Source organism: Mustelus asterias, chromosome 8 (genome assembly GCF_964213995.1).
Source record: "Mustelus asterias chromosome 8, sMusAst1.hap1.1, whole genome shotgun sequence".
In the NCBI taxonomy this organism is placed as follows: Eukaryota; Metazoa; Chordata; class Chondrichthyes; order Carcharhiniformes; family Triakidae; genus Mustelus; species Mustelus asterias.
The window spans coordinates 108,755,185-108,768,354 of NC_135808.1; the positions used below are offsets into that span (position 1 = coordinate 108,755,185).

The 13,170-nt window shown below is 41.3% G+C and overlaps 1 protein-coding gene across 4 annotated transcripts in view; it reads right to left on the reverse strand.

The window, feature by feature from the left end:
• The window catches only part of LOC144497430 (BTB/POZ domain-containing protein 19-like), a 183,111-nt gene extending 179,821 nt beyond the window's left edge, over positions 1-3,290 (reverse strand). For all 4 annotated transcript variants that reach the window (XM_078218699.1, XM_078218696.1, XM_078218697.1 and 1 more), the window contains exon 1: positions 3,144-3,290. In XM_078218699.1, the coding sequence (XP_078074825.1) occupies positions 3,144-3,235 (92 nt within the window). In that variant the 5' untranslated portion in view covers positions 3,236-3,290. The remainder of the gene's footprint in view (positions 1-3,143) is intronic.
• Positions 3,291-13,170: the final 9,880 nt, after the last annotated feature.

Here is a 13,170-nt window from a genome sequence, read left to right on the forward strand (position 1 = left end):
TATGCAAGTTTGCATGACTTTGTTAGTGGAATTTCACTCATGTAGACATTGAAAGAGATCAATGCCAGCATTATAATCTGGTAGGTGGTCAGTGCCGTGCAAACCAAATCCCAAAGGGAAACTTGACAAGCTATCACAGCTCATTTATTTTTTATTTAAAATCTTTAAAACAAAAGCGTGCTTCTAGAAACCATGCACTTTTCTGGGCTGGCTGAAAAGCTGCTTCATTTTGCTTCTTTTCTCAGCTCTCTCTCCCAGCACAGAGCATACTCTCAGAGGTCTCACATGGTCGCTCTCAAACACAGCTCCCTAACCTCTCTTTAAATATATTTCCCCTCTTTTATCTTTTCTCATTGCCCTTACCCTTCTTTGAAACTTACCTCTCTTTGCATATAAAAGTAATTTATATTTTCCCTACTGCCACTATATTTGGGTAAAATAAAATGTAATAACTACACCTTATTTATTCATGACCTTTTCCAAGTTGTAAACCCTTTTTTACTTTCTTTTGAAATTTAACAACTGAACACAACAAACTTTCTTTATCTCCTAATGTACATTTCTACTCACGTCTTATTGGTAAGAGTGCATTGTCCAGTCCATTGGCTTATAGATGATTCAACTTGCCCATATTCACTTCAACTGCCTGCCTTTCACACCTAGACCCTTTGATGTCCTCAACTCTGCAGACACCCAGTCCCCAGCTTAATTAAATTATGTTCATACACAGACACAAGTCTGCTTCACAGCATAACACAATAAACCCCGAAGTTATTAAAAATAATACTATTTTCTTCATAGCCAGTACTGATCCTTGTGGCAGTTTGCTGTTGAGCAGTAGAGGTGCGCTGAGCTGCCTCGACGGACACATAGCCGTCTATTACTCAGCATCACCAAAAGCAGGCATTGTGTTTTGGGACAGGAGTTTCAGCATCAGGCCTTTAATCCAGACCGTATCATAGGCTGATGACAGGACTACAAGGGCTGCATCGGTCTTGAGTTCATATGGTGTTGGTACGCCCATTCAGAAGAATGTTTCAGGATTTTGACCCAGTGAAGCAAAGGTGATATAATTCCAAATTAGGATGGTGTGTGACTCGGAGGGGAAATTTCAGGTAGTGGTGTTCCCCTGCATCTGCTGCCCTTGTCCTTACAGATATTAGAAGTCACTTGTTTGGGAGGTGCTGTCGAAGGAGCCTTGGTGAGTCATTGCAGTGCATCTTGTCGATGATACACACTGCTGCCATTGTGCTTCAGTGGTGGAGGGAGTGGACGTTGAAGGTGGTGGTTGGAGTGCCATTCAAGTGGGCTGCTTTGTCTTGGGTGGTGTCAAGTTTCTTGAGTTTTGCTGGAGCTGCACTCATCCAGACAAGTGGTCATCACATTTCTGAATTTTACCTTGTAGAGGACAAGCTTTGGGCAGTTAGGAAGTGAGTTACTCTGTGCAGAAATCCTAGCCTCAGACCTGCTCTTGGAGCCACAGTATTTATATGACTGGTCCAGTTCAGGTTCTAATCAATGGAAACCCCCAAGATGATAGATAGCACTCAATTACAAGACAGCATTTCCCTCCATTATAAAATGACAACATGTCAAAAGTACTTCACTGGCAAGAAAACATTTTGGATCACCCTGTGATCACAAACGTTGGTTTATAAATATACACAATTGGAAGAGTCCTGGCACAATAGCCTTCGCCAATTCGGTATTCAGGGAGATATCAGGAAGATAAATGTCATTCTTTAAATGTTGCAAGTATACCTGGCTGCAACTTTATTAAGAGTCACATGGCATTCATATTTTGCTCTTGTAACCTACGTTTTTGGATAACCTTAAAATTTTATAATCTGTAATTTTTTTTATAACCTTAAAATTTTATAATCTGTAATATACTGCATGTATTGTAGTGTGCACTATGCTTTATTTTACATTAATCAACTATTGTTACCTTAAGTATTACAGTGATTGCATCAGAGTTCTTAATCAATGTAGCTTCATCATTCATCAGCAATTTGGATATGAGAGCTATGATCTTATTTATAAAATAAGTTAGGGCATATGATTTGTTGAGATAGTCATTTGTTATTTCTCCAATCTGCTCAGGGAACTTCCTCTGGGATTTTAAAATTCAAAACTGCAATACTCAAGCAACAAATCACACTACAAACAGCAGGATATGAAAACACATCCCCAATTGTTATATACTGGCTGCAGCTCAGAGTGTACTAGATGTAACATTTAGAGACTGCTGAAGTTTGGGTCTTCTGGTTTTATTGCGCATCTGAACCCCCTTTAGTTTTCATTTTGGAAATTTCAAAAACCATATAGTGGCAACCTCCAGTGGTGTGTGACTGCAAAAAAATGAAATTAAATGGAAAGTAGTTTGTTGCAAGAATAAACTCCAGTGCAGGAATATAATCTGAATATCAAGGCAGCACGGTGGCACTGCTGCCTCACAGTGCCAGGGACCCGGGTTTGATTCTCGGCTTGGGTCGCTGTCTGTGCAGAGTCTGTACGTCCTCCCCGTGTCTGCGTGGGTTTCCTATGGGTGCTGCTGTTTCATCCCACAGTCCGAAAGACATGCTGGTTTGCTGCATTGGCCGTGCTAAATTCTCCCCCAGTGTACCCGAACAGGCGTCGGAGTGTGGCGACTAGGGGATTTTCATGGTAACTTCATTGCAGTGTTAATGTAAGGCTACTTGTGACACTAATAAATAAACTTAAACTTAAGCAATTGCTTATTCAAAAGGTGCAGTCAATGTTACAAACTTTGAACAAGAATCTGCATTTATATAGCATTGTTCACAATCCCCAGGATGTTCCAACACACTTCACGCCCAATGAAATACTTTTGAAGTGTGGTCATTTTGTGATGTAGGAAAATAGGCTTTTATTTTAATATTATTCTGTATTGAGGACAGTTTATGCACCTGAAGTTGTATTAATGAAGCTTTTTAGATAATTTGATAAACTTTTTCCCCCGACTGATTCTTACTGAGGTGCAGCTTTTCATGTTTTAAAAAAATAATTCCCCCAAGGTTATCCATAAACTGTCATTGACAGGTGTGGGCAGTCAACGTGAGGCCTAGCACTCTCTTCCAATCCCCGAGCTTTCCTGCTCACTCTCCGCCGGCCGCTCTCACCTCAACTCCGGCGCGTTGATCATCCTCCTCATGTCGGCGGCGAAGGAGCCGAGGTTTCCCCGCAGATAGGCGGCGTGGGGCGGGTCGGACATGTCTCGGAGCCGGGGTGAGGAAGGGAGGAGGCTGGAGGTCTGGGGTGAGAGCCCTGCACCCTGGCAGAGAATGAGAGGGAGGGAGAGAGAAGGAGGGGTAGAACACCAAGAGAAGGAAATCTAACACATCATATAAAATGCCAGGCGGGGAAGAAAAGAGGAAGATGTGCATTCACTTGAGGAAAGCCAAATTTAAACGTTGCTGGAAACTAGGATCAAACTCTCTTTTTTGGTCAAGAATGCACATTGCATCTCTTTTTTTTTCATTTGCCGTGATTGATGAGGAGCCAGCCCATGGTCAGGAAGGTGATTTTTCCCAGGAGGACACAAAGGGATGCTGAAGCTTCCAAAAGTGCCCAGCTGCGGGATACTTGCATAACATGTGTTTGTGCTAATCCTGCTCCTTTGCCAGGCGAAACCGCCTCAGTTGGAGAATGTAGTAACTCGACGTGGCAAACAACTAACCGAAGGATTTGTTGATAAGAAGAACTATATACAACTAAGGGTTTAACAGCACTACTAATACAGCACAACTTATTGGGTGGCACGGTGGCTCAATGGTTAACACTGCTGCCTCACAGCGCCAGGCACCCGGGTTCCATCCGGCCTTGGGTGACTGGCTATGTGGAGTTTGCACGTCCTCCTCATGTGTGCTTGGGTTTCCTCCAGGTGCCCCAGTTTCCTCCCACAGTCCAAAGATGTGCAGGTTAGGTGGATTGGCCATACTCAATTGTCCCTTAGTGTCCCAAGATGTGTAGGTTAGGGGGATTAGTGGCATAAATACATGGAGTTACAGGGATAGGGCAGGAGTGGGCCTGAGAAAGATGCTCTGTCTTTGAGTCAGTGCAGACTCAATGGGCTGAATGACCTCTTCTGCACTGTAGGGAATCTATGAATACAAGTCTACTCCTAACAACGCCCTGACTCCTACTGAAGCCCTCCAGACCCGGAATGCTCACCCACGGCCCAGGTTCATGCATCATTGGCTCCGGCCCGGTCATAAAGCCCGTGAAGGATCACCCCTTAAAGGGGCCATGCTACCACAGGGGACAGTGATCACTGTTTAAATTAGCTATAGTAAAAAAGGCAAGAAGCAATCCCGAGTATAAAAAATAATCAAATAAAGAAGGGCCCATTTCATGGTGCGGGGCCAGATCTGATCCAGGTAAATGGGAGTCTGATATTATCAGGCGAAACTGTAACTGAACAATAGATTGCCTTAAAAAGATGATTCAGATGTAGTGAAGGTGCATTCCCACATGGAGGATGGTAGGAAAAAAACCCAAGAGTTTCCAGTGTGACAACAGAGAGAGAAAGTAAGATGAAACAGAAAACTAGTGTGTTTGACAGTTGTCAGGTTGATAATAAAAGTGAGAACCAAGTTGAATAACTATCTTTTCGCACTTTGTCTGTTTTCAGGATGGCAGCCGAAGACTACAACTCCCAACATCCTGGAGTTTCAGGACAGCGCAGAGCAGGAGAACTGGCGTGAAAACCTGACCACCGGACCTAGAGAAATGCTCATTTGACCTAGTATGCTGTTCAAGGAGAGAGGCCATGTGGTTAGTCCAAATTAGAGAAGCTGAAGGTTAGCAACTCAAGTTTCAGAGCAGCCACAGGAACAACAAGAGCTTAGGGCTGAAGAATAGGCAATGGCTCAGCACAGCTGGGAGTTTGCCTCACAGAGGCCCGGGGGCAGTAGTAGCTTAATGCAGCTGAGATGAGAGTTGAGAGCAGTGGAGCTGGGGATCTGGGACTATGTGTAGATCTGTAGTGCAACCTAGCAAATAATGTGGGACGCAGTCTCAGACACAATGATTGAGTGGTTGGGAATTGAGCACCCATTGGGGAAGTTTGAGCTGAAGTCCAGTTGTTTGACAATTCATTGTGGGCAGAAGAAACATGGGCTTCCAGGCTGAGTTGGTGCTGCTATTGAGAGAAATCAGAGGCTATATTCTTGAAGAAGATGATTTAAAATTGTGAGGAAGAGTCAAAAGGATTTTTGTGACTCACTTTGATCACTGATGTCTAGGTGGGTTACTGAGAAAAATTGTGGGATCTGTCTTGGTTATGTCTGTCATTTGTATGTAGTTTGTGGTTTGTATTCAACCACAATTTGCCTGTTAATTCATGCTCATCTCATGTTAATTCTGGATGTTAGAGTACAAGACAGTATTTACTGTTTGCTTTGTTGACTCTTGTATAATAAAATATTTTCTGTTTGTTTAAAACAATGGAATTCTATGGCTTTACTCTCTTAGTAAATACCTAGGATTTCAAACTTTTTCTACCTTAAACAAAAGTTACTGGTCCCTGAATGATCGTAACAATATATAAAATGGTGAAGTTAAAACAAAATTAATACAAGAAGCAAAGAGAGGGGCTGAGAAGAGACTAGTAGTGAATATTTTAAAAAACAGCTTCTACAATTATATAAATAGTAAAAGAGGAGTGGGCTCGATCAATAACTAACAAGGGGATTTATGAAAGGAGACAGAGGGCATGACTGAGATACTAAATGAGTACTTTGCACCTTTACCAAGCAGGGTGATACTGCCCAATCACAGTGAAATAGGAAGCAATTGAAGCACTGGGTAGGCTAAAAATTGATACAGATGGGTGTATTAGAACTGTTGGCTCAACCTAAAGTTGATATATCACAAAGACTGAATCAGATGCATCTGAGGGTACTGGGAAAATAGGATGGAAATTGCAGAAGCACTGGCAATAATTTTCTAAAATCCTAAGTTAGGTGGTGCCAGAGAATTGCAAACATTGTATCATTGTTCAAAAAAGGGTGCAATGATAAGCCAACTACTTGTCACGATTCCAATAGAGAAAAATATATTCAAATTTCTAATTACAGTCTGAAGGAATGCACGACAAGATTTTACATTTTAAGACTTTTATTGGAACAAAACAAATCAGAAGCAACATTGACTATTCACTACTTAAAGTTAATTTATTAGTCACAAGTAGGCTTACATTAACATTGCAATGAAGTTACTGTGAAAATCCCCTAGTCGCCACATTCCAGGACCTGTTCGGGTACACTGAGGGAGAATTTAGCTTGGCCAATGCACCTAACCAGCACGTCTTTCAGACTGTGGGAGGAAACCGGAGCATCCGGAGGAAACCCACGCAGACATGGAGAGAACATGCAGACTCTGCACTGACAGTGACCCAAGACAGGAATCGAACCTGAGTCGCTGGTGCTGTGAGGCTGCAGTGCTAACCACTGTGCCACCCTAAGCAACTTATATTTTTAACAAAATAAATGATTCCCCATGTGACTTTTAACATGATCCACAAACCCATACCCCTGTTATTTTTAACCCTGTCCCTTAAGTGGACACTTTATTCTCCAGAACCAGTCCATAGCTCTTCTCCAATCCCAAACACTCCCTTTTTCCTTTCCCAATTTGGTAATTTATAATCCCAGAATTGATTTTCACTCCGAGGTTCACATTAGAGATTCCTTCTCTCTAGCCCAAGCAAGGTGGATCTTGCAGCCACCTTTAAATCCTCACAAACTCAGCCTTTTCAATCTGCAAGTGAGTTCCCATCTACATTCTGCATGGTGAATGATATGGTCTGTATTTTCTCTGCTTCAGCTGCAGGATAGCTGCCTCTATTTTTCAACTCTATCAGATACTTGCAGATTGACTTGTGTCTGTGAGTTTTAGAGATATCTTATAAAAACTTGTAACCAAAGATCACAATATCTTTCTATCTACTTTTGCTCCCTAAAGACCATTCCCATGGCAACATGAATCACATGAGTTTTGTATCCAGATAGAAATACTCATTAGTGTCCTCTAGACCTTCAACTCCATCTTGGAATTAAATACACAGTTTAAAGTAGAACCATTTACAAAACCTGACATTCCTAACACCTTGAAGACTCACAGTCTGCCCACAATCAGCAAAGTTGCTCCTGTGAATACAGGTGTGAACATCTTGCACCTTTTCAATAAGTCGCTTGACTTGGCCCCCTCTTGTCCCCATAGCAACCAAGCCAATCCGGTTTGTTGTCAGACAGAATTCCAAGTTAGTCATGTGGCCCCTGCCCCTCATTCCTCCATTTTATCTTAAATGAATGAGACAGTTGCAAAACATAACAATCTTACAGTTTTTGTATTTGCAACACAGGCCAGTCAGTTTGACCTCAGTTGGTGGGAGAGCTTTTAGATACAATAATTCAGAAAAAATCAACAGTCACTTGGACAAATAGGTGTCCATTAAGGAAAGCCAGCAATGATGAGTCAAAGGAAAATTGTGCTTAACTAACTTGATTGAATTTTTTGATGAGTAATAGAGAGAGTTGATTCGATGAGGGTAATGTGGTTGATGTAACATGTAACAACTTCCGAGAGACATGTAATAAAGGGCCACATTACAAGCTTACCAGCAAAATCAAAGTCCTTGGAATAAAAAGGACAATGACAGCATGAATAAAAGCTTTGACAAAGGGTCATCTGGACTCGAAACATCAACTCTTTGCTCTCCTTACAGATGCTGTCAGACCTGCTGAGATTTACCAGCATTTTCTCTTTTGGTTTCAGATTCCAGCATCCACAGTAATTTGCTTTTATTTATGAGTACAAGGTTGGTTGAGTGAAAGAAAACAGAAAATAATGGTGAATGGTTGTTTTTCAGACTGGAGGAAGTTATATAATGGTGTTCCCCTGTGGTTGTTCTTTTTACGTTTGTTTATTAGTGTCACAAGTAGGCTTAGATTAACACTGCAATGAAGTTACTGTGAAAATCCCCTAGTCGCCACACTCCGGCGCCTGTTTGGGTACACTGAGGGAGAATTTAGCATGGCTAATGCACCTAACCAGCACGTCTTTCGGACTGTGGGATAAAACCGGAGCACCTGGAGGAAACCCACGCAGACACGGGGAAAACGTGCAGACTCCAGAGACAGTGACCCAAATTGGGAATCGAACCCAGGTCCCTGGCGCTGTGAGGCAGCAATGCTAACTAGTGCGCCCTTACAGTTGGTGCTAGGACTGCTGGTTTACTTGGTTTATATTACTGACCTCAACTTGGGTATGCAAGGCACAATTTCAAAATTTGCAGATGACACCGAATTGGAAGTATTATGAATTGTGAGGCAGATAGTTACTTCGAGAGAACATAGACAGGGTTGACATGTGCAACTGAAATTTAATGCAAAGAAGTATGAAGTTTCTCATAGAATCATAGAATCCTACAGTCCAGAAGGAGGCCATTCGGCCCATCGAGACTGCACCGACCGCAATCCCATCCTGCTCTATCCCCATAACCCCATGCATTTACCCTAGCTAGTCCTCCTGATGCATAGAAAGAACATGGAGAGGAAATATGAAAATAAAGGATACAATTCTAGCAAAGTGACCTGTGGATGGAAATGCACAAATGATTCAGAATGGCAAGGCAGGTTGTGAAATTGGTTAATAAGGCAGAGAAAAACCTGGGCTGTATAATTGAATGCATGGAGTATGTCTTTCTGCCACTTTTATGTCCAGTACCTTCTCTTCTTCACATTCTGATATTTACAGCATGGGATGTCTCAACATGATATAAGGTTCCTAAATCTAGTTTTAACTTCCTAAAAGGAAGTTAAAACTAGAGGACACAGCCTCAAAATAAAGGGGGGTCGGTTTAAGACAGAGTTGAGGAGGAACTTCTTCTCCCAGAGGGTGGTGAATCTCTGGAATTCTCTGCCCACTGAGGTGGTGGAGGCTACCTCGCTGAATATGTTTAAAGCGCGGATGGATGGATTCCTGATCGGTAAGGGAATTAAGGGTTATGGGGATCAGGCGGGTAAGTGGTACTGATCCACGTCAGATCAGCCATGATCTTATTGAATGGCGGGGCAGGCTCGAGGGGCTAGATGGCCTACTCCTGCTCCTATTTCTTATGTTCTTATGTTCTTATGTAACACCAGTTGCTTGACTGCAGATAAATCTTTATTGACTTTAACTCACCCAATGTCTTAAACAGTAGTCAAACAATCACAACAACTTGTATTTATGTGCAGAGAGATAAATACATTGCTATTTTTTGCTCTGGGTAAAGATACAACCAACATCAATTTGTTTATTCTCTCTATGAATTGTAAAGGGAAGCTTAAGATCTTAATGGGCTTTAGTCACTCACATCCATCCCTTATAAGGTGCCTTCTTAGTTTTTCTAAACTGATCATTTGATCATTGTGTTGTTTGTTTGTGACTGTCAGCTGCACCTCTATCTGAGAGACTCTTCCTCATCAGGTACCGTACCCTAAGAGGGCAGTGCCAACAAGGACTTCCATGTGTTGGTCCATGGTTGTGCTTGGCAAGGTATTGCAGTTGTTTGATATTGCTTTCTGCAGGTTCTGACTGACCGGAAAACTGACCCACACTTACTACCTACCAAATGTTTATTGGAAGGACTTGCAGGTTGATAATCAACCTATTTGGCCACATTATCTATTTGAGAGATTATCGACCCCTTATTACACAATACTTGCAAGCAATGGACACCCTCTTGCCGACAATGTTTACCTTGCAAAATATCATCCCTACCCTGAACCATTCTGGGAAAGAGCATGTTGAAGCGTTTTATTTTTAGCTACTGTATAAGTCTACAAGCTATTTATCAAGGAACTGACAGGTTTCAGCTGAGGAATCAGCAGTGGTGTAACACTTGGCCTTAATATTACTGGGCATTGTTGTTTAATGACTCCTACTGGAATGTAAAACTGTGTGGAGACAGGTTGAAGATAGGATTGGACTTGACTGATATGGTGGAGAACCTGTCAAAACTCACTGATGGTCATTTAGATGAATGATGATACTCAGAGAAGTGAGTTCTTGACCTTTTGGAACATATGAGACAGAGGTCAGGTACCTCTGCATGGCAGAAAGCAAAATTAGAGGGTTAATTGCTCCGCATCACATTTGACTTGTCTAAATGCCGGTATTAATGCAGCATTAATGGAAAAGTTCTCCTGCCCAACCTGTTGGCGAGGGAAGGCACAATGAACACTTTAAGAAGAATGAGAAAAACTTCAATTACAGCTAAGAAATGTTACAATGTTTATTTTAAAGAAGTGACTACAAACGTAGTTATGAAGAAACAGAGCCAGCCTAGTAATGAGATGTTTTTGGAACTGCCTAAATATGCCAAGGACTAACAAATACTAATGACTTGCAAAACTATAAGGGGGCTGATGGCAAACATGTTAGACATTGAGATAAAACTTACACCTAATATGACTTGGACGCGAACAAAAGTTAATGTTGTTTGAGAAAATTGTCACAGGGCTGAAGTTGTCACCTTGGAGACGTATACGGGTGGCAAACTGCCCAGATCTGTGCTGCCTCAATAGTTGAGTCTGCTTTCCTTCATACAGTGCAGTCGTGCAATAAGCCTTTCAATCAATGGTCAATCTTTTATCAGGTGGGAAAGGCACTGGGAGAATGATTAAGCCTTTTTTTTCCTTTCTTGCATTCATTTTGGGAGGCTCAAGGAGAGCTGATAACATCCCCATGGAAGTGTAAAACATTAAACCAACGTTTTTATCAGGACAGCTTCTTGGTTGGTCACAGAAGCAAGTAAGGTTTTGGGAGAGTCTTAATGCTTTTTGACTTGGACTGCAGAAAATTAGCAGAAATTTGTTGCCTTCACTTTCTTTCTAGGGTAAGACAGTTTACCTCCCTTGCTGGTAAACATTTATTTCAAGTTACTAAAATGAGTTGGATATTGTATTGTATTTAATTCCTACCCAATTAGTACTATTTTTAAAGTAAAAATTTCACCTCAAGTGAGGAGTGGACCTCAGAAAAATTGTTGAAAGGTGTTATCGATAGGACGGAGTTCAAAAAAATAAATTGCTTTTGATGACTAATAGTATTTTTTTCATTTTACAATTTAGTTTTGTTGAAACACAGGTTGTTGTAGGAAGACAATGCAACATTCAAGCTTCATGCAGACATTCACATGAGTTGGCAATGAGCATGAATAATTTATGATTTTCGATGTGTAACTTTTAAGATAAAGTGGCGATGCAATGTCCTTTGTTACTCACCACAATTCAACCAGGTTCAAAACTTCACCTGTATTGTCAGGGCAATTGGCTGAATGCAGGTATACCTGCCACACAAAGGGTTGGGAAAAATTGGATGACATCGATCTTGGTGGTGGTTAATTATTGCACCATTTTAAAGTTAACGTTTTAGATCAAATGTAATCATTGTCAAAAGCCTGAAGAATAGATAAACTGGCTAGTACGGGGAATAGTAGATAAAATGGCATGATTAGTAGCCTTTGAGACTAGAGATTGGGGGTCAAATCCCTGTCCTGGATTTGAGTACAAAGTTTAGGTTGACATATTTGTACATTGATGCTAAGTCATTTCTTTTGGATGAGATATTTCTCCATTTGCCTGTTTCAAAAGTCACAAAAGATCCCATATCACTATTTAAATAAGGTCTCAGTGTCCTGGCCAATATTCCTACTTCAGGTAAACCATGAAAGCAGATTTGCTAATCATACATTTCATTTGCTTTGTATGCAAATTGACTGTCATATTTTCCTGAATAGGCAATGCATTTCTAAAATGCAGTGTTTGGTGAGACTGAGGTGGCTACCCTCTTGAGGTAATAACAATAGTTTGTATTTACATAACACCTTTATAGGAGAGTTAGAAAGCAAAGTTTGACACTGAGCCATATACGGAGATATTAAGGTGGATGGCCATAAGCTTGGTCAAAGAGGTAGGTTTTAAGGAGCATCTTAAAGGAGGAAAGAGCAATATCGAGGTGGAGAGGTTTTGGAAGGGAATTCCATAGTTTAAGGCATTGCAGCTGAAGGTATGTGGCCAATTATGGAATAATTAAAATCAGAATGGTCAAGAAGCCAGAATTAGATAAGTGCATTTTGGAGATGACTCTATAATAGGCTGAGCTGCTATTTCAACTGTCTGGGTAAACTTGGCTTGCCTCCTTCCAATTATATATTCTGATGGGAGTGGATGGTGTCAAACTCCACTGTGACCCATGACATCTGCCTTATATATTCTGAGGTTGACCTCAATATCTCTATAGGATTGTGAGATTTGTTCAACATCCTTCTACACAGAGCACAATCTCTGAGATTGGAATCAGAAGGCTCTACATTAGGGGCTGCCATCCCCCGAACCTTCTCTGAATTCAGAAGGTTTGTATTTTCACTCCACATTCCAGCTCCCTTATGCTTGGTGCTTCACCAAGTAACTGTATCTCATCAGGACTAACTGACATCATCTGAAAGGGGACGCGAGAGGAGAAAGACCTAGGGATGTATATATTCATATTCCCTACCTGCTACCCAGTACACAAATGCACTAATCTTGGGATTTATGTTAGGATCAGCATTAGGGTCTGTTGGCAGCCAGACATTCCGACACAGTTAGGTCCAGCAGGAATCGTTAAGCCAAGATGTTTTCTTCAGTGCAATTGTAATCAGTAAATTAAGGTTGCTGAACAAATAAACAAGTTGAAACATTACTTAGGCAGTTTCTTTACCTGTTGGAACATGTTAGTTTCCTTTGATATACACAAGATTGTGATATTCTTGGCAATGCTCATTATTTTAGCGAAATAAAGTAAGTGTACATGGATCTACCAATCTCGGGTTCAAGCCTTGGTCTGTACTGTGTTTAACCAAGGCAATAAGACAGCTGCACTTACCCTGTGGACATGGAAAAGAATATCGGCCAGGATTTTCAAATCCGATCATATTCAACAGGTTAGAAGTGTAAATGTGTGGGTGAGGACAAGTTGGACCACATCTGTCGTCTGAGGAAACCTATCCAATCTTAAAAGTGTAGGGGAATTTTCAGGAATTCTGACACGATGGAAGAAGAGAGATTTGTCATTGGTCAGCTTTCATTGGTTGGAAGCTCTATATCCCAGTGAAGATCT